The sequence below is a fragment of the Callorhinus ursinus genome, unplaced genomic scaffold (genome assembly GCF_003265705.2).
Source record: "Callorhinus ursinus isolate GAN/ISIS: 27379988/994484 unplaced genomic scaffold, GSC_fseal_2.0 scaffold12, whole genome shotgun sequence".
Lineage (NCBI taxonomy): Eukaryota > Metazoa > Chordata > Mammalia > Carnivora > Otariidae > Callorhinus > Callorhinus ursinus.
This window is the reverse complement of record NW_027397074.1, coordinates 72,069,815-72,094,386: the sequence shown is the minus strand read 5'-3', so window position 1 is coordinate 72,094,386 and position 24,572 is coordinate 72,069,815. Positions and strand designations below refer to the sequence as shown.

Genomic DNA, 24,572 nt, shown 5'->3' with positions numbered 1-24,572 from the left:
AGGAGCCATCATGTCCAACTGATTCTTCCTCGAAACTGGCTTTTGGATCTACTCCATCCTTCCACCCTCTCTGCTGTTACCTCCTAAAAAGCTGGCATGATTTTATAAGCTCTCACCTGAAATAACAACACAACTTGCCTCACTTTACTCAATTCATCCCCCACAGAGCCCCTGGGATACTTTTTCTAGAATGCAGATTTGATTATGTCACTCTCTTCCTTTAAACCTTTGGAGGACTCCTTATCACCCAGAGGACAAAAACCGTGTCTTCTTGCTATTATACCAGTCCTCGGAGACCTGCCCCCCATCTCCCTTTTCTAAGCCCTATCTTTCCCAACACTCCCTGCTTCAACCCCCAAATACCTACAATCCTATGAAGCTCTCATACATGGGGGTGTTGTTTCCATCTTCTCCCAACTTGCGGTGAGTGCCCTTCCCCGGGGGTAGGTTAACTCACCTTTCCAATTGCAGTATAAAGATTCCTCCTATGTAACACCTTCTATGACTGCCCCTGGCAACGTTCAGTGTTTTCTCCTCCATGCTCCCAAAAGTATTGATAACATTCATGAAAACTGTGACTGCTCGCAAGTCTTGTCTTCCATGACACCTAGAACTCTCCTATATGCAGATGTTCCAGGAACAGGCCTAGAATATAGGTAGCCTAGAAATGCTGACTATGTGTTGTCACCTTTGATATGTCAATTGATGTAACAACCCTAAGAAATAGGCAGGGTAAGTGTTGCTAACTTCATTATACAGATGAGCAATCTAGGGCTCAGAAAGGTAACGTGACTTGCCTAGTAAAAGCAGGATGAGTAATAGGTACTCCTTCCACTAAACCACCGTGCTCCCCAAGCTACTCAAAGCACAAACAGCTGCACCAACATTCCACATATGAACATCACTAACCAACTGAACAGGGATATGTAAATTAGTTAACTGGTGCTGAAATCAGACGTTAATGTGCAAACAAACAGGGACTTATTTGAGCTAAGTGGGCATGAATATGCAAATGAACTGGCTGCAATTCAGTAGATGTCATCACAATTCTAGGAATGAACATCCTATATTATGACTATTACAATATTCATGTAGCATTCATACATACTATCATATATTACTGTAATATGGGCTTTTTGAGTTTAAAATTGTGGTAAAGCCAAAAGTAACTTGATGCATATTTTCATCCACACAATTACAAGCTGGAAATCAGATGTGAGCACACAGAACTCTGCAATCTCCATACACAATCAAGCTGCCATGTGCAGTCCAAGCTGAACAAGGTACTCTGGAATTAGGTTAGGCTGGTCCTTCACGATCCAGCCCCTGCCAATATCTCCAGCCAAATCTACCTTGCAACAGGCTAATACACTATAATAGTTGTATTTAAAACAGTTGTGTTTCCTACAAAAATTTTAATAAAGGGGCATAGTTATACCATTTGAATACCCCTCAGAAAATCCTGAGCTTTTACTTAGGTGTAGCATGACTTTTACTTTCCTATCATCACCAGGACACCATTGGTTCTATCAATTCTTAACCTCTTGGCTATCATGAACAATGGCCCAAGCCATTCTCAACAGCTTTAGTGTCCCTTCTATTACCTCTGGTTCCTGAAAGTAACAAATTATAATCAGTAGCAGTCTGTATACATAAACTGATTTCCTTAATAGAAAAAGTTAGAGAAGCCTGAGTGGTGCAGTCAGTTGAACATCTGACTCTTGGTTTTGGCTCAGGTCATGATCTTAGGGTTGTGGAATCGAGCCCTGTGTCCATGCTCAGTGCAGAGTCTGCTTGAGATTCTCTCCTCTCCCTCTGCCCCTCACGCCCCAGTGTTTTCTCTCTCTCTTTAAAACAAGTAAATCTTAAACAAACAAAAAAAAGTTGTATCTGTCTAACTCATGTTATGAAACGAGAAAAGTGTATATGCTCACACTTCCATACATTTATCCCTGCCATGTCCACTGTCTGAAATGCCCACCCCTCTTTTATCTGCAAAGCTTCTCTTCATCTTTTATAAGCAGCTTGAAACTTAAATACTTATGAAAGCCTCTCTGCCTTCCCAGCACTGTATACACATCTCAGTTACAGATCTACACAATGCCATCATAATGCGTATCACAGTGCTGTGATCACTTGTTTGCATGTTGGATTAATCGGGATATAAGCAGGGCTACAGTAGCAGAGAACCAGAATACCATGGACTTAGAGAGAAGTCTGGGATGGTACAATGGCTCTGGTCACCAGAGGCCAACGCTGCACAGTCTCCAACTCGAGCTGCTTCTCTCTCTCTCTCATTGCTCTACCACCTCGTCCTCACGGTCGAAGATGGCTCCCCACCCCAGGTCATTCATACTGTGCATCACAACACATTCACACACACTGGGCTGGGAAAAAAGGGATGTAAGACCCGAAGTTATACACATCACTCTCATGCACATTCTACTGGCCAGAATTAAACTACATGTGCATGGCTGGCTGCATGGAAAGCTTAGAAATGTTTCTATTTGGGGTGGCCATGTGTATGGCTAAAAATCAGGGGCTCTCTTCATGTGGAGGAGACATGCTGGGGTACAAGTGCCAGCCTCTGGGACACGGTCATGGTCCCTTTCTGCTCTTTTGCCCTTTCAAAGGCAAAACTTGGTTCTGTTCATTACTGTATCCTAAAGGCCCCGCCCAGGACAAATAAATGTAATAAATCTGTATATATTCAATAAATAAACAAAAAGTCTAGAAAACACAAGACACAAAAGTAGCCTGGCAGCTGACCTCACCAGGCACTGGGTTCTGACGGGCTAGATGAGGCTGAGGTGGGGGAGTGGGCAGGGAAGTTGGCAGGGAGCACTCCAGCTCCTGGAGCTGTCTTCTCATGAACTGTTTTAGGGACAGTTGGAGGTCAGCAGTAATGCAGAGCTGTGGCACGGACCTGACATTGCAATGGAATGGTGCAGGCCATAAACCAGTCTAGTTCTCAAAGAACACTCCAAATTTCCTGAAGACTTTCCTGTAGGAGCATTACACTACAGGTGGTCGTGTCTCTGGAGACTGAAGAGGCCTTTTACAGATTATTATGTTTGTACTTTTTATGAAATGTATATCTGAATGTATAGGACATTTAGCACAGTTTTAAAAATACAACAGCATCTCCGTCACTTAGTTTAAGAAATCGATTATCCTTGAAGTACTATTATCCTTGAAGCCTTGGGCTCCTCTTATTATACCTTCTTCTATCCTTTCCAGAGGTGATCTCTTTGCTGAGTTTTATGTTCATGCTCCCTACCTTACCTTCTTCACATTTTCATCACATAAGGGTATACGCCTCACAAGGTTAATATATGGTACATTTTCACTGCTACATAGTATTCTACTGCACAGCTATGCCGTGATTTATAAATCCATTCTCCTGTCTACGGTATTTGAGTTACTTCCAGGTTTTTTTTTTTATTATGTTATGTTAATCACCATACATTACATCATTAGTTTTTGATGTAGTGTTTCATGATTCATTGTTTGCGTACAACACCCAGTGCTCCATGCAGTACGTGCCCTCTTTAATACCCATCACCAGGCTAACCCATCCTCCCACCCCCCTCCCCTCTAGAACCCTCAGTTTGTTTCTCAGAGTCCATAGCCTCTCGTGGTTCATCTCCCCCTCCGATTTTCCCCCCTTCATTTTTCCCTTCCTACTATCTTCTGCTTTTTTTTAACATATAATGTATTAGTTGTTTCAGAGGAGTTACTTCCAGATTTTTGTTATTCAAACAATGCTACCACGAACTCAAGTGTCAATCAGTTTTGCTTTTCACATTTCAGTTCTCAACGCACCCAAAATTTATTTTCCTAAATAGGGGATGAGTTTCAAATTCAACATCTTTTTGTTGTTATTGTTTATGGTTAATCAATTGTCTGACCACCCATTACTGATTCATCTGTCCCATCCCTACAAATCTATAATGTCATCTGTCTCCTTATCAATTTTCCTTTGTATAGTGCTCTGCTTCGGGGAGTGTTTAGTTTTGTAATGGTGCCTCGGGTGCTCCATAGAAGAGTGGAGCAGATGGAGGGGGGTCTGAGCAGGTGGGGCTCTGAGTTCTGGACCCCATTTAGCCAAGTCACCTCCACCTCAATCTGCTTTCTATACTCAACTCTGAAATAAAACATACAGAAAGCACGTTCTAGGACTAAAATAATGAGTTCAAAAAGTACTAGGTTAGGGTCGCCTGCATGGCTCAGTTGGTTAAGTGTTTGCCTTCAGCTCGGGTCATGATCTCAGGGGATCAAGCCCTGAGTCTGGCTCCCTGCTCAGCGGGGAGCATGCTTCTCCCTCTCCCTCTGCCCTTTTCCCACTCGTGTTCTCTCTCTCTCTCAAATAAATATATAAAATCTTTTTAAAAAGTACTAGATTATGAGCTCCAAAGCACTTGCTACTATTAAAATCTACTGTTTTATTTTCCAGACCTCATAGTACATGCATGCGTATGTCAATTTCATCTGAATTTTGATAATAGATCACTTCAGATAAGGTCATCGCTAACTATTAATATTCCTGAAAGGACTCAACCTTCATTCTGAAAACATAAAACTATCTTATGAATTGTGTCTTATTGGGACAATGATCAAGTTGCTCTTTGGCATTCTCGTCAGTCTAAAAATTACTTTCCGCACTATAGGCCATGAATGTTTCTGGCCTTCTCTATTTTCTAAAGCAGGTCAAGTCAGATTTAGTTGCAATATATAACCTACTAAATTTGGCAAAAACATAATTTCTTACAGTCCTAAAGAAAATCTAAGAAAATGAGCAAAGCTGTTATTTTATATTAATTAAAAAATTAATGTGAGCCAAATGATAAAAAATGAGAAGCTAACTTGTAAATCTTTCTGATACATGCTAGAAATTTGTAATTTTTTTCATATTTTTTATGTTAAAAAAAACCTTTTAGCTCAAGTATTATATAAAGAGAGATGTCTATGTATCACTTTTCAATCTCAAATATATATCTCACTTAACAGTATTCACTCTTTTCCCGTATCTGCCTGGGTGAATGAATAAATGGGTAGAACAAAGTTTCTTAAAAATAAGGTTATAGGTCATCAACTGGTTCTGCATGATGACCAAGGATCATTTCTCAAGCGTGAGGATCACAGGCTTTCCTAAGGCTCTGTGAAAGCTGCTTTATGCTCTCAGGATCCGCTGTCTGTCCCACGACCTCTAGGCTCCTCCACACGGCTCAGGTACCAATGGTGTGTCCAAGAGGACTTTGTGTGAACTACAGTTCTTCAGAAAATAAACCCATGCCATAAATTAAACCAGAAACAAAGAACATCTGTAAGTAAAATAAATATCTACACTGCAACAACTACGACAAAGAGGTGATACACTCAGTGACAATCCTGGCATAAGAATACTTTTATTTCCCAGATGATCAGAAATAATGCATTAGTCTGTTCACGACCTGAGGAAAATATATTTATTACTTTACTACTTCTTAGGAATATATAAAGAAATTAGCATTTATAAAAATTCTATTATAATTTCATTATGAGACAAATCTTCCACATGAGTAAGTTAAGATTAGTATTTTAAAAAAGCAAGAACATAAATATATAAAAGGAAGGGGAATCAATTTTTATACGCTATTTTAGAACCTAAAACAGAACAGATAACTATGAAAGATTAAGGTTATTTTGAAATAGTTATATGCAATTTTAAGAAGTAAAAATATATTTTTTCATGTCCCCTGCATATTGCTACATAGTTATTAACAAAGTCATTATGCAAAATTTAATACTACAAAGAATTTTCTAATTGTATTTCAAGATATAAAGTGCTTCTTATATTTAAGGCTGTGGAACAAACGTGTGGAATGAGTATAAAATTGCTGTACCTCACTTCAGCCAAAACGACCTTGAAAATGTGTGCATAAATGAAATCTTACTTTAAATGCTCCATTATAGAAAAGCTTGCTATTTGAGAGACTCCTATTATAAAACCTTTTGTAAAAAAGGATAATCAACTCATGGCTAATGTATTTCAAATATCACTCTACCTTAAGGCAAGGTACCTCCAAAAAGATTAATTACATACGATATCATTAAGTATTCACAACCCCACTTACCAACAACCCATTAGAGAGAAAAACTCAGAAAATTCAGGTCAGGTCAGTATAAGAGCCCAGTTTTCCCTGATGCCAGTACTTCCATATTTACCATGTAAAGCGAATCCTCTTAGAGAAGTCAATTCTCAAGTGGTTGGAGCTTTACAGAATATCTAAATGTCAGGGCTATAGAAATGCCACTCATTAGACTAATGGGAATAAAAACAGCACTCTAAAGGTAATATTATTGAGTACAAACAGAAGTACTACATAGCCCCAAGACAGAAAAGAAACTGTAATCAAAACTGAGTATATATTTCTACTTGGATCACAATGAAGTGCTCTTCCCATTCGTGAGTTTTATTATCTTAAAAAAGAATGAAGAAGACAAATCGCAGGACTCCTACTCTGTTTGTTGAACTTCCCACTAGGCTTTCTCAAATAAGTAGGCCTGCACCTACAAATAAGGAGATACTGAGGATAGATGCTTCCTTCATCTTATACTTTTTGAGTGCTTAATTCAAGCCAAGCATTGTCCCAGGCACTGGAATGCACTAATGAATAAGTCTTGCATTTTGGGAATTCAGAGACAAGTGTAGAAAATTACCAAGTGAGAAAGACATGTAGAAATTAAGCATTATGAGGAAAATAAAATAACATGTGATAAAGAATGATAGGATGGCAGTGGAGAGTGGGCAGGATGCTGGAAGAGGTCAGGAAACAGTAAGATTTGGGCAGGATGGGGGTGGTGGGAGGGATGGGGTGGCTGGGTGATAGACATTGGGGAGGGTATGTGCTATGGTGAGCGCTGTGAAGTGTGCAAGACTGTTGAATCACAGATCTGTACCTCTGAAACAATGCAATATATGTTAAGAAAAAAAAAAGAAGATAGCAGGAGGGGAAGAATGAAGGAGGGTAAATCGGAGGGGGAGACGAACCATGAGAGATGATGGACTCTGAAAAACAAGGGTTCTAGAGGGGAGGGGGGTGGGGGATGGGTTAGCCTGGTGATGGGTATTAAAGAGGGCACGTTCTGCGTGGAGCACTGGGTGTTATGCACAAACAATGAATCATGGAACACTACATCAAGAACTAATGATGTAATGTATGGTGATTAACATAACAATAAAAAATTTGAAGTAAAAAAAAAAAAAGATTTGGGCAGGAGACGTACATCTGGAAGTCACCTGCACCTAGGTGCTAAGCAAAACTCAGTCTGAGCTGAGGCATCGGGGGAGAGGCTACAGAGGGAGCACAGGTAAGGTCCCAGGACTAAACCTCGAGACACTCTAACGTGTGGAGGAAAAAGGGAACATGGCTGGCCAGAAGATCAAGTGAGACGAACACAGGGAAGCAAACACTAAATCTGCCAAGATGGGGATCGCTGGTGACCCTGAGAGGAGCCAACTCAGGGGAACAGTGAGACTGGAGAGAGGGGCAGAAAACAAGAGACAATGAAGTGGGTGCAGTTCTCCCAATTCCACCGTGATAAATTTTTTAAAGCACCGTTTTAATTTAAATCAATTACAGCCATTCTAATTTTTCCAGAGTTTTAATGTCTAACTGTATAGTCACAATATCCCCCCTAAAGTAGTCAGAATTGATAACAGCTCTATTTTTCAAATGAGAAAACCACAGTGGCACTGAGTAACCTAAGACCTTATTTTGGTCACGAGCAGCAGTATTTTGAGTTTTTTTTTAAACCCTCATGAGATAACATGTTCATCAGTTATCTTATTCTCCCAAAGAATCCCACGTTAAACCTGGGAAGTCATATTCAAGCTAAATGTTCATTAAAACGACTATCTTTCTAACCTGCAGCACAGCTGTCTAAGCAGTACGACGAAGCAGTGGAGAGGCTCAAAGCAACAGGAAGTGTCTGATTAATGGAGACGCACAAGTTAGATTCCACCTGTTATCCCGCACACTTTGAAATAGCACCCCCACCTCCTCGGCCCAATTGCCAACAGCAGACTATATAATGAACCATCTGTACCTGAATGGAACCAACTGAGATAGGTTGATGATACCAAAGAAATCTCATTTTTACATTCTTTTTTCCCCTTGTGTGTCATTAGGTTGAGTAACATTTTTAATTGCATGATGAATTGAAAATGTTGGCAGAAACTTATAAAACTTGAGCTTTTTACTGTTACTTTGTTGGTCTTTCTGGTGGATTTTCTTTGCCACGGAAGGGAAAGTTGACCTCTGAACCACACCACTGGGAAGCGAAGCCTGCAGCTATATGGCGACGAGAGGAGAGACAAAAATCTTTTGCCAGCCTCTTAGGATTTGACTGAACTATTCAATTATACCTTTTCAAGGATAAACTGAAATGCAGATCTCACTGTGGTCCTTGGTCAAGTCAGATGAACAGAGTAACTGAAAAAGGCTGGCCGTTTTTTAATGGAAAATAGGTGTGATTTTCCTCTTTGCCTGCTGAACTGTTAAAAGCATTCATCAGAGACACTTTTGCTCCTCAATGAAATACCATCAAACGTTTACAAAAACTCATCAGCTGAGCTATTCTCTCACCATTCGTGTGATCTGTCAGCTCAGCTAAATTAGTTTTTAATGATTATTATGAACATGATAGGTTTGCTGACTACTTTCTTCCCTGTAACCAGAGATAAATCCTCCTATTTTGCTGAACACTGGTAAGTAAAATATACTATCGCATTTGGTTCTGTATTTCAATTAACTTTCTGAAAAACGAGAAGGTTCCTAGTTAGCTTATAGAGATTCTTCAAGTAACCACCCTCGCAGAATGAACTTCCTCCATAACTTAGTTGGATTTAAACATGTTTTTCAATTATATACAGCAGTCCTGTCCCAGGCCAGACAGCTCAGTGGCAACATTCCTACTTAATGAAACTACGTAGGAATGCAGAGAACAAAAACAGATCTACACGCAGCCTCTACTTCTCTCCAACTTAGAAACTAATAGAACCTACAAAGCTGGTACTGGCTCTCAGTGACCACATCTCCCTTTGGGGCCCTTCCTATCTCTCCACGGGAAGCTCTCTATCCCACGTTTGATGTCAACTGTCCTCATTTGTTCTGTCGCTGAGTCAGTCAGTATTTATTCAATATTCACCATACCAGGCACTGTGCTAAGGATAGGAAATAAAACTGTACTTCTCTCTGAACTTAGAGTTTCGTGGTAGGCGCAAACAAGTGAGCACTGATCTGCAACACAGTGTGGAAAGTGCTCAGAATGGGAATGTTAGAGATGCGGTAGGAGAACACTGCAGGGGCCACAATCTGGGAGGGAAAACGGGGGGCGGGGGGGGGGACACAGTCACCAGACTAAGTGACAACTAAATTTAAAAGTTGGAAAGCAGAGAGGATTTAGCTCTCTACAGGGACAGAGAAGTAGTACAAAAGCTGAAGTGCTAGGACTGAGCAAGAACAACGGGGCTGGAGGACGACGACATAACACTTCCTATTCGGCCGGCACTTCTCTAAACACTGCTCTTCGCTTACCTCAACGTGGCTTTCACAACAACCTCGTGGGGTGGGTACTGTTATTTCGGTCTCCATTTAGGGATAAGGAAACCGAGGCACAGGGGTTACGAAACTAGTCAATGGGGAGCTAGATTGTAATCTGGGCCCAGAACCCTCTCCTCTTCATTGCTTTTTTTCAGGCTCTCTCCAGAGATCGTGGACCACCAGGGCCACGGCCGGAAAAGCCATTCTGCATGGCTGAGAGTGCAGAGCGCTCGCTATTCTCACTAACAAAAAAGAAGAAAGAGTCTACCACCAGTCGTCTGTCTTGGTTGACTAATTATGCTCGAAGCTCAATGAATGACAGGTTGCACTGCCGTCCTGTTAATTATGTGGTCTACCTTTTCATCTCTACATGTCAAACAAAAGGCTTCCCTGTGGTGGGGATGTTGATACGAAGGGAGGCTGTGTGTGTGTCAGAGCAGGGGGTATGCAGGAAGTCTCTGCTCTTTCTCCACTCATCTTTGCGGTAAGCCTAAAACGGCGCTAAAGAATTGTGTATTGATGAATAAAAAGTGAAATGATCTAAAAGAAAAAAAGAAAGGCTTGCTTTGTCCCCAATTAAAGGAATTTCATGTACTACAAACCAAGTGGAGAGAAATTATGGAGGTAAATTTAACGTTTCTTTAAGTCGATTCTGCAGTTAAAGTAAGGCTACTGAGTATGGAGGAGTGCTCTAGCCCTAAATGATCAGCAACAGCCCCTGAGTGGCAGTTCAGGTACGATCAGTCCCATGGGAATGTGTGCTCTGTTACCACCATTTCCTTCCAAGCTTCTCAGCCCACCCTATACTACCACGAGGCAGCTGCTTGCTAGAGCCCGGGCCACCTTCTGCCTTCCCTCCTTGACTCCCCTGGACCCATGTACTTGGGACTCCAAGATGCATACTTCATGCTTCCAACAGTGTAGAGCAACACTACTACTAAATAAAATGTTGGTAGGCTAATTTCCTTTTCCTTATATCCTCAAACATATTTCTAGACTTTTCGTTCTGGTAACTATACCCGCGAGCTGTGGAATTATTGCTGTGGTACAGGCATGAGAAAGCAGAGCAGCTTCCTTGGAACAATTTACAGGTATTTAGATTAATGATGAAGGTGCAGGTAGAAATGACTAGGTGGTAGTCCTTAAATCAGAAAGGCTGGCTGGTTACTTCATAATGTTTTGAAACATGATAAATCTTGAAAACTAAATATTTAATTGTGTAGGCTACTCACTGCAAAATATTTCAAGTGCCTCTAATGCATCTCCCCAAAATGGAAGTCTTCTTATGCATCCCTCATATAGGAAGCCCACAGTTTTAAAATAATTTAAATCATCACTCCCTTCTCTCAACTCCTCGAGCATTTTCAGGCACACCATCTACTTAGTTGTTAGCACTGACTTCCCGACAATATTACTGATATTCATGCCTTACTTTCATAGTTGGATCTGAAGGTTTTATCTTTTCTTTCCTTATACTCAACCTCCATCCCCTCCAATGCCTTGGATGGCAGGCACTTAGCAGGACTTCATAAATCTTTCTTAATTGATTGCATTTACCATGATTAGCATCCTTCTTGTCACAGAAGAAAATATTATTGGATTTTTAATTTAATTAAATTTGCTTACGATTTATTTTCTCAAGTATTTTCTTCCACAGATTACAACTCTTTAGTAACCACATATGGGTATCAAATATCCTGTATTATCAAAGCTAGCTTGATTACAACATCCCACTTGGAGGCATCTTTCTTCCTTTTAAATAACAACAGAGGCTGCATTTGCCCTTTTCCCAATCCCACGTACTCCTGCTACGTTCCAGAAGGTATGGAAAGCACTAACTAAGTGTAACAGTGACAGCCATAGAAGACTGGCGTTCCCCGAGACTGTGACTGGACTCGTGTCTGCCATGTTTAAGCACGAAGAGACTGGCCTCCTATCTTTTTGCTTTGAGTTCTCACGTGAATGGTAGCAGGTCTATAAATCCAGTTTTAGCTGTTTAGCAGCAGACGCTGGGAAGTACAGAAGAAACAGATTATCAAGTCTTTAAATCTTCGCTATCTTGAAAGAATCCTGTGAAGGCAAACTGCAAATTCACATGTGCCAAATACTTCAGATCTTCTTCCGGAAACTCATTTTTCCAGAGAAGTTCAATCACCTACCTTGAAGTTCTCCACTGCGACTGTAGAGCTCCCGCCTCTGCTCTCGCAAATAGGCACTCATACTGATGGCATGGGAGGAGGACTCGAACCTGAAATGAAATGCAGAATAAACCAAAAGGCAGTCACCCAATAGGTGGTGTCCAGCCATGTATTCCAAAACTATGCCACCCTAGTCTGTGGGGTGCTCCCTAATGTTCCACGACCCAAACATCCTGGCTCTTCCATGACAGGGCCAAAGCAGGCTGTCCCAGACTTGATTTATGAACAATATTCCTGGTTAATGCTCCTCCACAATAGCCTTTGGATCATTTGCTCCTTCTTCATTTCAGCTGACATAACTCTCATCTGTTGCACTTTCTTCTGCCTCCAGACCCTTTGCCAGGACCCCTACACACACGCAATAAGGGTATCCTATAGAGTCATTCGAACTGTGCTACTATCCAGTTCATGAGGCACCACAGAAATCCCGGCTCCGCAGGGCGGACATCTTGCTTCTCTGACTCCCCTGGTTAGAGAACTAGCACAGAAGGCATGCTAGCAATGCTGCTGAATACACCAAAGCAGCAAGGCATCTATGGTCTCCCCTTAAAAGTCCTCAAAAGCATTACAATTTCTAAACAGTTTCTGATCTGCCACCTACAACATGAAATACTCTCAAAACTATCAGGCGACAAAGTGTGTGTTCACTCCACCCCAGGAATCGCCTCAGAGGTCAGCAACATGGAGGAAAGGCGCATGATTTTCTAAAGGCGAAAACAAGAACTCAAGAATGAAAAAAACAAAAGAAAATAAATCACAGTCTTAAGAGAAACTTGCAGGGAAGGGCGGCAGCAGGGGAGCGGGGGACGGGACAGGTAAACTGAAGACCATATCCATGGTAAATCCTTTGACGTGTTAAGAAATTCCATTTCAGATCTGTGATTTTCAAAGTCAGACGAACAGGCTGACAGGAGGAATCCTCCTAAGAATGACTGCCCCTAAGTGGTAAACAGCACCATCACGAGAGAGCAACAGTGAGAATGGCATAGGTTTCTGGCACCAAAAAAGGAACACCACCACTTTCTTAATTATGCCTTCTTTCTCCATTCTTTGACAAGGAAGATGAACATTAGAGGGAGACACTTGGGTTTCTTGATCCTCTCTCTACCCCCTGCCAAGAACTGAGAGGGCCCTCACAGCCAGAATGAAGGCAAAGTATGAAGTCCTTCAAAAGTGCCACCTGCCAGTCAAGTGCAGGAAAGAAGCTGCTGACCTCCAAAAAGCATGCTGACAGCTATTGATCAGAAATGGCAAGGGAAAAAGAAAGGAACTCTTGAGCGAAGAATAGAGAGAACTTAAACACACTTAATTAACCTTGGCTAGGGGCAATTAAAGAGAGTAATAAAGTCCTTCACGGGTGTCATAAAAACAGATTACAGCTCACCCAAATCTTAATCCTTTATGACCTGATGTATCTTTGCTACTCAGGAACCCTCTGTATGTTTGCCACAACTAACAGATTGCTATAATTTTACAGTAAAAGAGGCACTAAAGATGATATGGTCTCGCCTCCTTATTTTATAGCTAAAGGCACAGAGGCCCACTATGACAGGAGACCTGCTCTGGATCGCACGGTTCATTAATGGTAGAACCAAGACCAGAAGCAGGCAAATCTGTAAGAATGGTCTAATTCTGTGTGGGTGATGAGTTTTTATTACTATGTGGTAATAATAAATGTTTAACAATTACTTAAGTTCATTTATTCAGTTCCAAAAATTTACATGTTTTTCAGTATCACAATTTCAGGAATGGCTAAATGTGGAAAAATGTATATGTGGTCTGAGGTTGAAAGTTAAGGGTGATAGTTGAGAGCATGAAATCTCAACACACTGAAACCTGCTTTCTGCAATACACCTCGATTCACAACAGTGAGTTGAGCTAGGAAAAGAAAGAGAGAGAGAGAGAGAGAGAGAGAGAAAGAGAAAGCATGCCAGAGAGCAAGCAAGCAAATAAGCGAGCAAAGCAAAGGCCTAAGGATTAGGTAGCATCTCAGGCCATCTTAGTTAACCACCTTTTTTTCTTCCACTATCTTCCTTCCCTGTTTGTTGGCAGAGCCCCCATTCTATCTGGGCATTTAGCTTCTTTCCTCCCTCTTCAAAGAGCTGTGTGCTAAGGAAAAGTGGTTCCTCTCTAGCCCACGACTATACCCAGAGATGACCCCTGACTGTTTTAAGACAATCACTGTGGTCTGCCAGTGACTGGTTTAGGAATGGGCCTAAAACCTGAGGAAAACTTGCAGAGGGGCTTTGTCACTGGCAGAAAAGATTAATAAATGGGTAACAATTCTTAATTAAAAAAACGATCTGAAATGATATAGCCATTTTGTAAGACAGTTTGGCAGTGTCTCACAAAGCTAAACATAATCCTACCATATGATGCAGTAATCATTCTCTTAGGTGTTTATCCAAATGAACAGAAAACTTACATCTAAACACCTGCACGTTTATAGCAGCTTTATTCACAATGGCCAGAAACTGGAAGTAACCAAGATGTCTTTCAACAGATGAATGGATAAAAACCAAGGTACATGCACACAATGAAATATTATTTAGCAATACAAAGAGATGAGCTATCAAGCCACAAAAGACACGAAATGCATATTGCTAAGTGAAAGAAGCTCGTCTGAAAAGGCTACATACTGTATGATTCCAACTATAAGACGTTCTGGAAAAGATAAACTATAGAGACAGTGATTATCAGGGGCTCCGGGGGTGGGGAAAAGAGGGAAGAAGAAGTGGAAAACAGGATGTTGAGGACAGCAAAAATATTCTGTATGGTAACGTGACGGTGCATATATGACATTGCGCATTTACCAAGACCCACAGAATATACAACATGGGGGCGCCTGGGTGGCTCAGATGGTTAAGCGTCTGCCTTCAGCTCAGGTCATGATCCCAGGGTCCTGGGATCGGGTCCTGCATTGGGCTCCCTGCTCAGAGAGGAGCCTGCTTCTCCCTCTGCCTCTCTCTCTCTCTCTCTCTCTCTCTCTCTCTCTGTCTCTCATGAATAAATAAATAAAATCTTAAAAAAAAAAAGAATATACAACACGAAGAGTGAACTCTAAGGTAAACAATGGTCTTTAGTTAATAATGATCATTATCAGTTCATCAGTTGTAACAAATGTACCATACAAACGAATGCAAGCTGTTAACGTAAGTAGAAATTCTGAGGAAGGGGGACATAAGAGAACTCTTTGTCTTGCCTGCTTGATTTTTCTGTAAACTGAAAAGTGGTATGAAAAACAGTCTATTAATTCCCCCCAAAAAAATTTGCAGAAGAATCCCACCCTTTCCTTGGCATCACCATTATACTGGAGTGGGACCAAAGGCAGAGAGATGAAAGGGTTGGGTCCCGGAGGATACTGCAGTCGAATTATGGACTCCTCTATGTTCCTCCTTACTGTGTGAGGTAAGAACCTTCCAATGGGGTCCTATGTTACCTGTGGACTAAAGCATTTTAACTAATAGTGTGTCTATCCTCTGAACAAAATGGTAAAACACACACAAAAAGAATGCATTCAATACACAGAACGCATTTTATTCTAATGCAGGCACACTCAATCTCCTCTCCTCTAGACCACAAGATGAATGCACTGTTGAAACTTTCCGTAATGACTAAGAACTCTATGAATCTATGATATAAACAAATCTCAAAATGGATCAATAAAAGATACTGGAGCTTCAACTATTCAAAAATAACAAATTCAAAATACAGAGATAACACTTCTGTAGTCACTATATATGCTTAGATTTACAGGTACAACTGCTTAACCAGTTATCTCCCGACTCCTCAGAAGAACACATATATTGACAAAGACTTAAATCCTGCTTCTACCAATTGCTAGCTATGTGAATTTACTTAAGTTACTTAATCTTGCTTGGGTCTCAAGTTTTTATGTGCAAAAAAGGATTAAAAATAAAACCCCGACCCATAAGGTTGTAACGAGTAAATGAGACAATCCATGAAAATGGCTTCATGCTTTCGCTAGTACTTAGAGAGGATTCAGTGTTAGCCACGAATCCTGCTGCCGAAATCTGACATAATTTGAATTAAATTATGTTTGAGGTTATTTTGAGAAACTCATCTCCCCACAGTACCTGGTACATAGTAAGCACTCAGTGGTAGCTGTTGCTGTTGTCACTATTAATGTGAATATTATTAACTATTAGCTGTTACCAAATGACATACACTTAGGAACATGGCCTGGTGATGTCAAGTAAGATGGTTAACTAGAAAAAAAGAATGTCCAGATTGTTCCTTTATTAAACCAAATAAAATACAATGCTACTTAGCTAAGGAGATCTGTGTAAACTTCAAGGTTATTTCTTGGCACTTGGGGTTTTTTCAAAAGCTGACATATTTCATTTCATATAGAAGTCCCCAGAAACAACTGGCAAGTTTCATTTCCCTTCATTTTATAGAAAACACCACAGGAATAAATTCTAAAAATTTGTATTAAAAGTCCCAGATAGCCCATTAACCATAATCCAAAATAGCCACTTCCCCTTCCAGAAAACAAATGTATACAAAATAAAAAATATATTCACTCCCTATAAATTTTTTCAAATCAGCTTTAACTGGGTGAAGTACCGGCTGCCAATAAAGTAGAAAGCCATCCTACTTGGATCAAACACTTCTTGACACCTGCTATCTTACCATCAGGGAGATACTTACTTAAAAAGAGAATTTTTTGGCCTTTGCGGTTTCTTCTTGGCAAAGAAGGCTGCAAAATCTCGTCCAGTGCTGGCATAACTTAGTTGAGCTGATGGTTCAGAGGCCGTACGAGTATTTTTCATATCCAAGTACTCGGTCAACAGCATCTGTACAGTCAGATAAGCAGTTTCATAAACATATTTATGACATGCTACTAAGAAAAGCAATTTAAAATGATGAAAACCTAATTTTAAAATCTCATCCTTGACATTCAGAAGTAGATGAACCTAGGTATTCAGACTTCTAGTTGTAGATCTGAGGAAAGATTCATTAAAGCCAGAAAGTCATCTAATTGCCATCTATACCTAAAACTGAGACTAGGATGTTATTAGGCATTTGAACTTGGGGGTAAAAGGGAACATTTTTAGTGAAGGTCTGCCCTGTGCCAAGTGAGTTAATCAACATTTATAACCCTCGGAACTGCCAATTACAGCAACATCAGCAGAAATGCCATAATATTTACTGAGCGCTTACTATGTTGTAGGCAAGGGGCTAGTTTAGATGTATTCTCTTATGTAAAGCACAACATTTGATCAAATGAATTCTCAGATTACAGATAAGGAAGTGGTTTAGGGATTGCGGCACGAACCCTGGGGGACTCACTCTTGAGCCCATGTCACACCCCTCACTCGATTGCGAAGGGGATTAAGCGGCTCTAGCAAACCTTCTAAGAGGTATCATGAGCCATTGCAAGCTAAGAGGTGCTAACCTACAAATGATTTCTAGGGCCACTGCTCATCTTGACAACTTCAAAGCGAGAAAACAAACAGCTTTTTAAATCACTACTGCCAATGGGTAAATGCTTATAAAATCGATCCACTTTACAGCCTCAGAGGATGGGCCTTGGGCTAGAATCAGCTGTTTTATTTTTTTTTAAGATTTTATTTATTTACTTATTTAAGGGGGGTGTGCAAGCAGGGGTGGGAGGAGGAGAGGGAGAGAATCTCAGGCAGGCTGAGCTTGGAGCCTGACACAGGGCTTGATCTCATGACCCTGAGATCATGACCCAAGCCAAAATCAATAGTCGGAGGCTTAACCGACTGAGCCAGCCAGGAGCCCCAACTGTTGTATTTCTAAGACAAGTGCTCTAAGAAGTGCCCACTGTTGTGAAAGAAAGTAGCAGATCTGGAAGAGAAATCACCATGGTTCCTAAGAATATCCGATCTGGGATTAAAGCACATCAACTCATTTCTGTAATCACCTGCCATATTTAAAATTTTAAGATAACCAAGTGTTACAGTCCACGTAAGCAAGCAGTTCTACCCATGACTGAAACAAAAGCTTTGCAGAGACTCAGGTTTCAATAACTATTCCCTCCTGTCTGCAGATGTATATTCATTCATTTGCTTATTCATTCAATAAAGATGTGAGGACCTATTAAACGTTATCATCAGAAAGAATTTATGAAGCACTCTGCGAGCATGATGCTGTCCCAAGTTTTAAAGCCAATTATGTCTGTTATGAGCACATACACATTACTAAATATTTATCAAATATCAGACATGTTTAGAAAACGATCCTAATTCAATCTTCCAATCTATGAAGCTAAAGTAACTATCTATATTTTAGAGATGAAGAAACAGATTTAGAGGTTTAAGAAGCTAGCCTATATGCATGTGTGGGTACACAGGATTAATGGGAAATCTCTGTACCCTCCCTCAATTTTGCTGTAAACCTATGTATATGGTCTTAAGAAAAAAAAAAATGAAACTAGCCTAAGGTCTTATAATTACAGAACAACAGACCAGGATTTCAACCCTGGTGTAGCTGACTCTGGAGCCTGCCTCATGCCCACGACATTCTACTCTTACTGAAAGCATAAAAACTGCCAATGAGAGTGGCTATAGGTGGCAGTAAATGGACTTAATTTTCTGCACAAAGGAAATTTCACTGGGAAACTATAAAACATATTAACAGATTGGTCAGTGTCTTTTTATATATGTTTACGAGGCTACCAGAATATTATTCAGCACAGTAATAAAGTAATATATTGACAAATACTATTTCTGCTAATACATCATCCAAACTGCCCAAGAGTCATGGAGAATATTAAACTGGGTCTCGACTTCAGTAACAACTCACCTGAGGGACTTGATGACTTTGTAGATTTGGCACTCAATTACTTGGTGTATCTAGCACTGATGCTAATAAAGTTTGTGGGAATTTGTGATCAAAAGAAGGCCAGTAAACCAGAACAGAATTTCAAATTGATAGGATCACAGAAAGACGTCTACAAAGGCACTTGTTTCACTCAAGTGTTGGTTTTAACACCAATCAGTATGACAGAAATACGTTTCTACCAAAGTATGAAGATACACTAAACCAGTAATTCTTCTGAGGTACTTCTTGTCCTAGAAATCAATGGGTGGTCTTGTACAGTAAAATACTGACTGATCAGGGCCTACCTGACGAGCATCCTTAAAACTCAGGTAATTCAACATCACTGTTCTTTTTCTCCAGGTCAGTCAGTCCTCTTAACTATCACTTCTTACTTGGTTATCCATTCTTACACACTTGCTTCTCCCCTTCTTTTGATAAACACATACTATTTCTACCTTCTTAACCAAAACCTTGCTTTGGTCCTCATTTTCTATAATCTCCTTCCCCTTTTGTCCCTAGGTTCCAAACTTACAAAGCAGCCTTCACATGTATTTCTGTTACCATGATGTGGTTTAGTCCCAATTTCTCTCCCACGCTCCAGTTCCAACTATGTGACTACACGCTTGATATACTCACACATTTCTCTGATAAGTTCAACCCTAAATTCTGAGACCTAAATCCTTTTCCCATAAAATGGGTAATTCCTTCTGTCTTCTTTCTGTGAGTGGTTTCTTATTCTTCCTGGCCTCCAGGTTTAAAACTTCAGAACGGTCTTTGGCTACCTTCCCTCACCTTTGTACCGTGTAGGAATTAGTACCCCGGGGCACCAGTCACTCTTTCTCAACTCTCTATTAGTTTGTCCCTACTCATCCATCTGACAGCCACCAACTTAGTTCAACTCATGCAGTTTCTCTCACTGTCTGCCCCTCGTCTCTTCTTTTTCCAGTCCCTCCCATACACCATGAGCAGAATGGTTTTCCTAAAACACTGTTGCCAATGTCATCTTAAGGCTATTTTGTCATCTGCATCAATCTGACCTCAGTATCTACTCCCGATCATATCTTAAGTCTTCTCAACATGAACCAAGAACTCAAAGAGAATCAACTACTTACCTCTTCCCTGAACATACATGCCTGGGCCCTCTCATTTTTGGAATGCCTGACCTAGATTACTCTCTTTCCTTGATACCCTAACAAACCCGTCCCAAAAACAGTTCCAATGTTTTCTCTCCAATGACTCCTTCCGAAGACACTCTAGGCCAGCTGTCCCCCTTTCTGAGCTCTACAGTACCCATTTGACACATCGTTAAACAAGTGTTCATCAAAAACTGCCTGATATGATGACATATCATTTAAGGAAAAGATACCGGACTACCCCAATTTTTATAGTTGTTTACTTCCATCACAGAGCCATGAAACATACCAGAAAAATCAAATATATATACAGCGAATCACTGAAATTTATAAAATGTGGTAAGAAGCCTTGATGTATATGTTTTTAATACACACGTGAGAAATAGTCTCCAAAACAGAATGAGCCCTATAAATGACTTCTCAGTACAAAAATCATTTATAATACAAGTAAAATTAAAAAGGGATAGCTATGATTTTAATCATAGGCTTTGCCATGTTTGTTTCCTTCACCGTATTTCGCCTCTTTTTCCTAATATTATTTACCACCAGCTGGAAAATACTGCATTAAAACAGGTAAAGTTTTATTTTGACACCAAATTATAAAAAGTGCTTTTTAAATATCTCAAAGAACAAAAAAGCTCCTTTTTCTAAGATGCTTGAAATTTGTCTGAATTAGGCGAAATCTTCTACTACCAAGTCTTGACACAAACATCAGACACCTGGTATTAAAATATAACCATGTAATTTCTTGGTGATTCCACATCATTGTGGATAATGTACTGAATCTTCTAAATTGTACATAAACATCCTAAACCATTACCTATGAGTTCAAATTTCCATTTTTATGAAAGGAAATAAGCCACACATGTTGTCTTTTGCCTGGGGAAAATCACCCACTACTGGAATTCTGGCTGAGAGAGTGGAGTTCCATTGTTACAAGCATGGCAACCAGAGTCCACTGTGTAAGGGGTCATTATATATGATAAAAAACATATCTTGCCCATAGAAAACCTACAGAAGATTATCGCATGTTCTTGCTGACTCTAAATTCCTTCATATCTTTTCTCTTTTTAAATACAGGGAATTCCTGTAATAAAAGTCAAAGTTTGGGGCACCTGAGTGGCTCAGTTGTTAAGCATCTGCCTCCGGCTCAGGTCATGATCCCGTGGTCCTGGGACAGAGCCCTGCATCAGGCTCCGTGCTCCGCGGGAAGCCTGCTTCTCTCTCTCCCACTCCCCCTGCTTGTGTTCCCTCTCTCACTGTTTTTCTCTGTCAAAGAAATAAATAAAATCTTTAAAAAAAAAAAAAAAAAACAGTCAAAGTTTATGGGTGTTTTAAGTTTAACTTCAAAGGTATTAATTTATAAAACCAAAGACAAGAATTATGTTGGATGGTTTTGCAGTAGAAGCCAAGAAATATAATACTTTAAAGAACATACAAATTGGGGTGGTCTCAGGCATCTCTTCTGCTATAATATTTGATTAGCAGTTGCTAGGATGCTAGTCAGAAATCTCATGATGTATAAAGCAGGGCCAAGATTTTGAGATTTAGAACTTGCTTAGCATTGGTAACATCATTCTAAATGAACCCCTCAGTTACCACTCCACCTTCTTTATTTAAAATATTGCTTGTGGCTGCTTATGTCATACACCAAGAGTTTCCTAAAAATAAATATGGAATTTACCAGCTTACAGTGAACACATCTCCTGTCTTCAGCTCCTACATTAATCTAAGTAGAAACATCCAGATCCTCCCAAGTAGTTAATATGGTAAATCCCTTTCAGTAGCTTCCCAGCTTAGAAAATCCTCACCTCATCTAAAAATTGTTCCCCAACCACACAGTGGACTCTGGTTGCCATGCTTGTAACCATGGAACTCCACCCTCTCAGCCAGAGCCTACTCGACTGGGGAGACAGCCAACCTCCAATAAGGGCATAAGGGCATCAGGTTCTCTTAACTCTCCCAGTTATGTATTAGTGGGATACAGTCTCTGCTGGTCAATGGAGATGAAGAGATGTAAATTCTTTAGGGCAACCTTCTCGTACTGTGTGGATGAAAAACCAAAGAAAGCCAATCTGCAGAGAGAGAATAAAAGAATGAACCAGATGACCAGATACAGAGAAACAGGAGACCCACAGAAGAGAGATTTAAAGGTTGCAACCTAAGTTTTCCGTATTTTACAGGTCTCAAATCCAGTTGCTAATAACGTCTTAAATTTTCTACTCTTTGGTTCCACAATACATCCTTTTGGCCTTTAATACATTTTCCTTATTTTTTCTTATGATAGCTTGAATGGGTTTTTGTTTCTTCACCAAGATACCTATGGATAAGTGAATAGACACTAACATGTATCTAGTGACATTTATATCACAATTTTTTGCGTAACACTGGTATCTCATGATAATAAGAGGAGCAGTTTATACAGATTTCAATCTGTGCACTAAGAAACCAATTCTCCTCACTACTAACTTCAAATATTCCATGATTTTACAGTAAAGCCATACTGTACTTGTCCCATGTGATGAATCTGAACATTAGAGTGCTAAAAACAGGAGCAATAATAAGGTGAAAAGAAATCACTATGAACTAAGACTCTACTTCTCTTGAGCAATATCTTGAATGTGCCTATATTAAATACTCTTATTTTCATATCTTACTTTTCAAATGCAGATGTCCAGTTTTTGTTTCAGGCACAGCAAAGTAGCTTCCACTGGACTAACACTTATACTGATAATAATTAAAAAAGCTAAAAAGATCAGACCAAAAAAAATAATAACTTGAAGGCCATGGAGAGAAACCAAATTATGCAGAAACTGGTAGCTGTAATCCCTGAAAGCACACTAGTTGAGATCCTCTGGCTTCCTCCCAGAGGTAACTTCCTACTTTCCATGGAGCAAGGGAAGAACCCAAGCAGAAACTACAGTCTCAGTGGATGGAGGAGACAAGGCTAGGTTCAGGGACACCAGGATGTCCAGAATCTGAGAAGAGAAATCCAAAGAAGGGGGAGAGCAAAATCAGTGTAATATGCCCCTCAAACTATTACCTTGATTCCAGAAAATATTAAAACAGAAACTGAAACAATATTTTAAAAATTAGGACCACTTAAAATTACTAAAAACTATCAGATTTCCCCCATGTATGTTGCTAGTGAATGAAATGTTAATGACAAAAAAAAACCAGAAAAATTTAGTTTTTCAATGTTGCATTTTCATTTCCCCATTGTATAAGGACTAAAATATTCTGCAGTAAGGAAACTAAAAGAAAAATAAACAGTCGTTTTGAAAATGGAATGGCTGCCTGCTTAATTATACTCATTATCAACTGTAATTGTGTAATTAAAACCACTATTAGTATGATCTTGTGAATAGTTCCTCAGTGTTTAAAGTAAAACAAACCAAAAATTCAATGAGGACACATGTGTTTTCTGGTCCTGTACCAAATACCTGATCGGGAAAAACCTAGATCATGTTTAGCTCCCCACCAACCCCAACAGATGTGTTCTTAACAAAGAAAACCCAGTTGATATCTTCCAAAAAAGAGTTTCCATTTTTTTAGTTAAACATACTATTTAATACCTAAAATATGCAAAGTATTGTGCTGGATATAAAAACAAGACTCAAAAATAAATCCTTCCTTAATAGCAAAACAAATGACTTTTACTATATATGTAAAATTGTTTAAGTGTTAAAATTTTTAAAGAGTTAAAAGCCAAATCAATCAATCAGACCTTCCTGTCATATGCTTATCTACAGACAGACACACACATGAATGACTACAATACAAGGGAAAGTAGTAAGCATCAAGACAAAGAAATTGCTATGAATACTTATCAAAGGACAAAACGACTCCTAACTGGAACAATGAAACAGGGTTTCAAGATCATGGCACACACAAGATATAAATAAAATCTTAAAATGTGTAAAAGCTGAAAACCAAAATGGTGGAAGGACAGAACAAATCAAGAAACGGTGCTGAGGAAATTCAGAGTATCTTTAGTGAAGAGCAAATAGTTCAGGTAAGAGCAAAATTAAGAGAGGCAGACCTGGCAAGTTGGTAAATGGACAAACTTCTCAGGACCTTTAACACCAGGCTCAGGTACTGAAGCTAATACAAAATTAGACGGCAATAAAAGGTTGTGAGTAGGTCAGTAAAATGGTGATAAATATACTTTAAGTAAATTAATCTAGCAGCATATGAAATAACAGATTAGAAGGGAATGGGATTTGGGGCAAAATGAATGATTAAAAAAATAATTAATGATTAAGGAAGTACTTAACACATGAAGAGAAAACCTACCAAAATCATTTAAAAAAAGAAAAAAAAAAAGGAAAAAGAGAGGTGCTCCTGGGTGGCATAGTCGGTCAAGTGTCCAACTCTTGGTTTTGGCTCAGGCTCCGAGCTCAGCAAGGAGTCTGCTGAAATTCCTCTCTCTCTTTCCCTTTGCCCCTCCCCATGCGTGCACGCTCTCTCTCTCTCTCTTTAAATAAATAAATCTTAAAGAAAAAGGTTAACTAAAATAGTGGAAAGGGGATTATACAATTAGGGATACCTCTGAGAGTCAATGGAGAGGGGGAAAAAAATGAACAAAATTTTACAAGTTATTCTGCAAAGGAAAGAGGGGGAGAAATAAAGAATAACCAAAAGATGGCTCATCTGAGGAAGAAAAATCCTATGGTTCCATGAACAATAACCAGGAATGCAGGAAAAGTCTGTTTCGTATAGACAATAAATTTAGTTTGAAATATACTCCCTTGTGAAGCATATGAATATTCATATTCATGTGTACCCTCAAATGCATACTTGTGAAAGGGGAAATAATGTTGATGAAATTTCCATGATTT

The 24,572-nt window shown here is 39.7% G+C and overlaps 1 protein-coding gene across 3 annotated transcripts in view; it reads right to left on the bottom strand.

Moving 5' to 3' along the window:
- The window catches only part of EXOC4 (exocyst complex component 4), a 728,355-nt gene that overhangs the window by 525,752 nt on the left and 178,031 nt on the right, over positions 1-24,572 (bottom strand). For all 3 annotated transcript variants that reach the window (XM_025854871.2, XM_025854873.2, XM_025854872.2), the window contains exons 8-9: positions 16,460-16,605; positions 11,747-11,835 (exon numbers count right to left, since the gene is read on the bottom strand). In XM_025854871.2, coding sequence (XP_025710656.1) covers positions 11,747-11,835; positions 16,460-16,605 — 235 coding nt within the window. The remainder of the gene's footprint in view (positions 1-11,746; positions 11,836-16,459; positions 16,606-24,572) is intronic.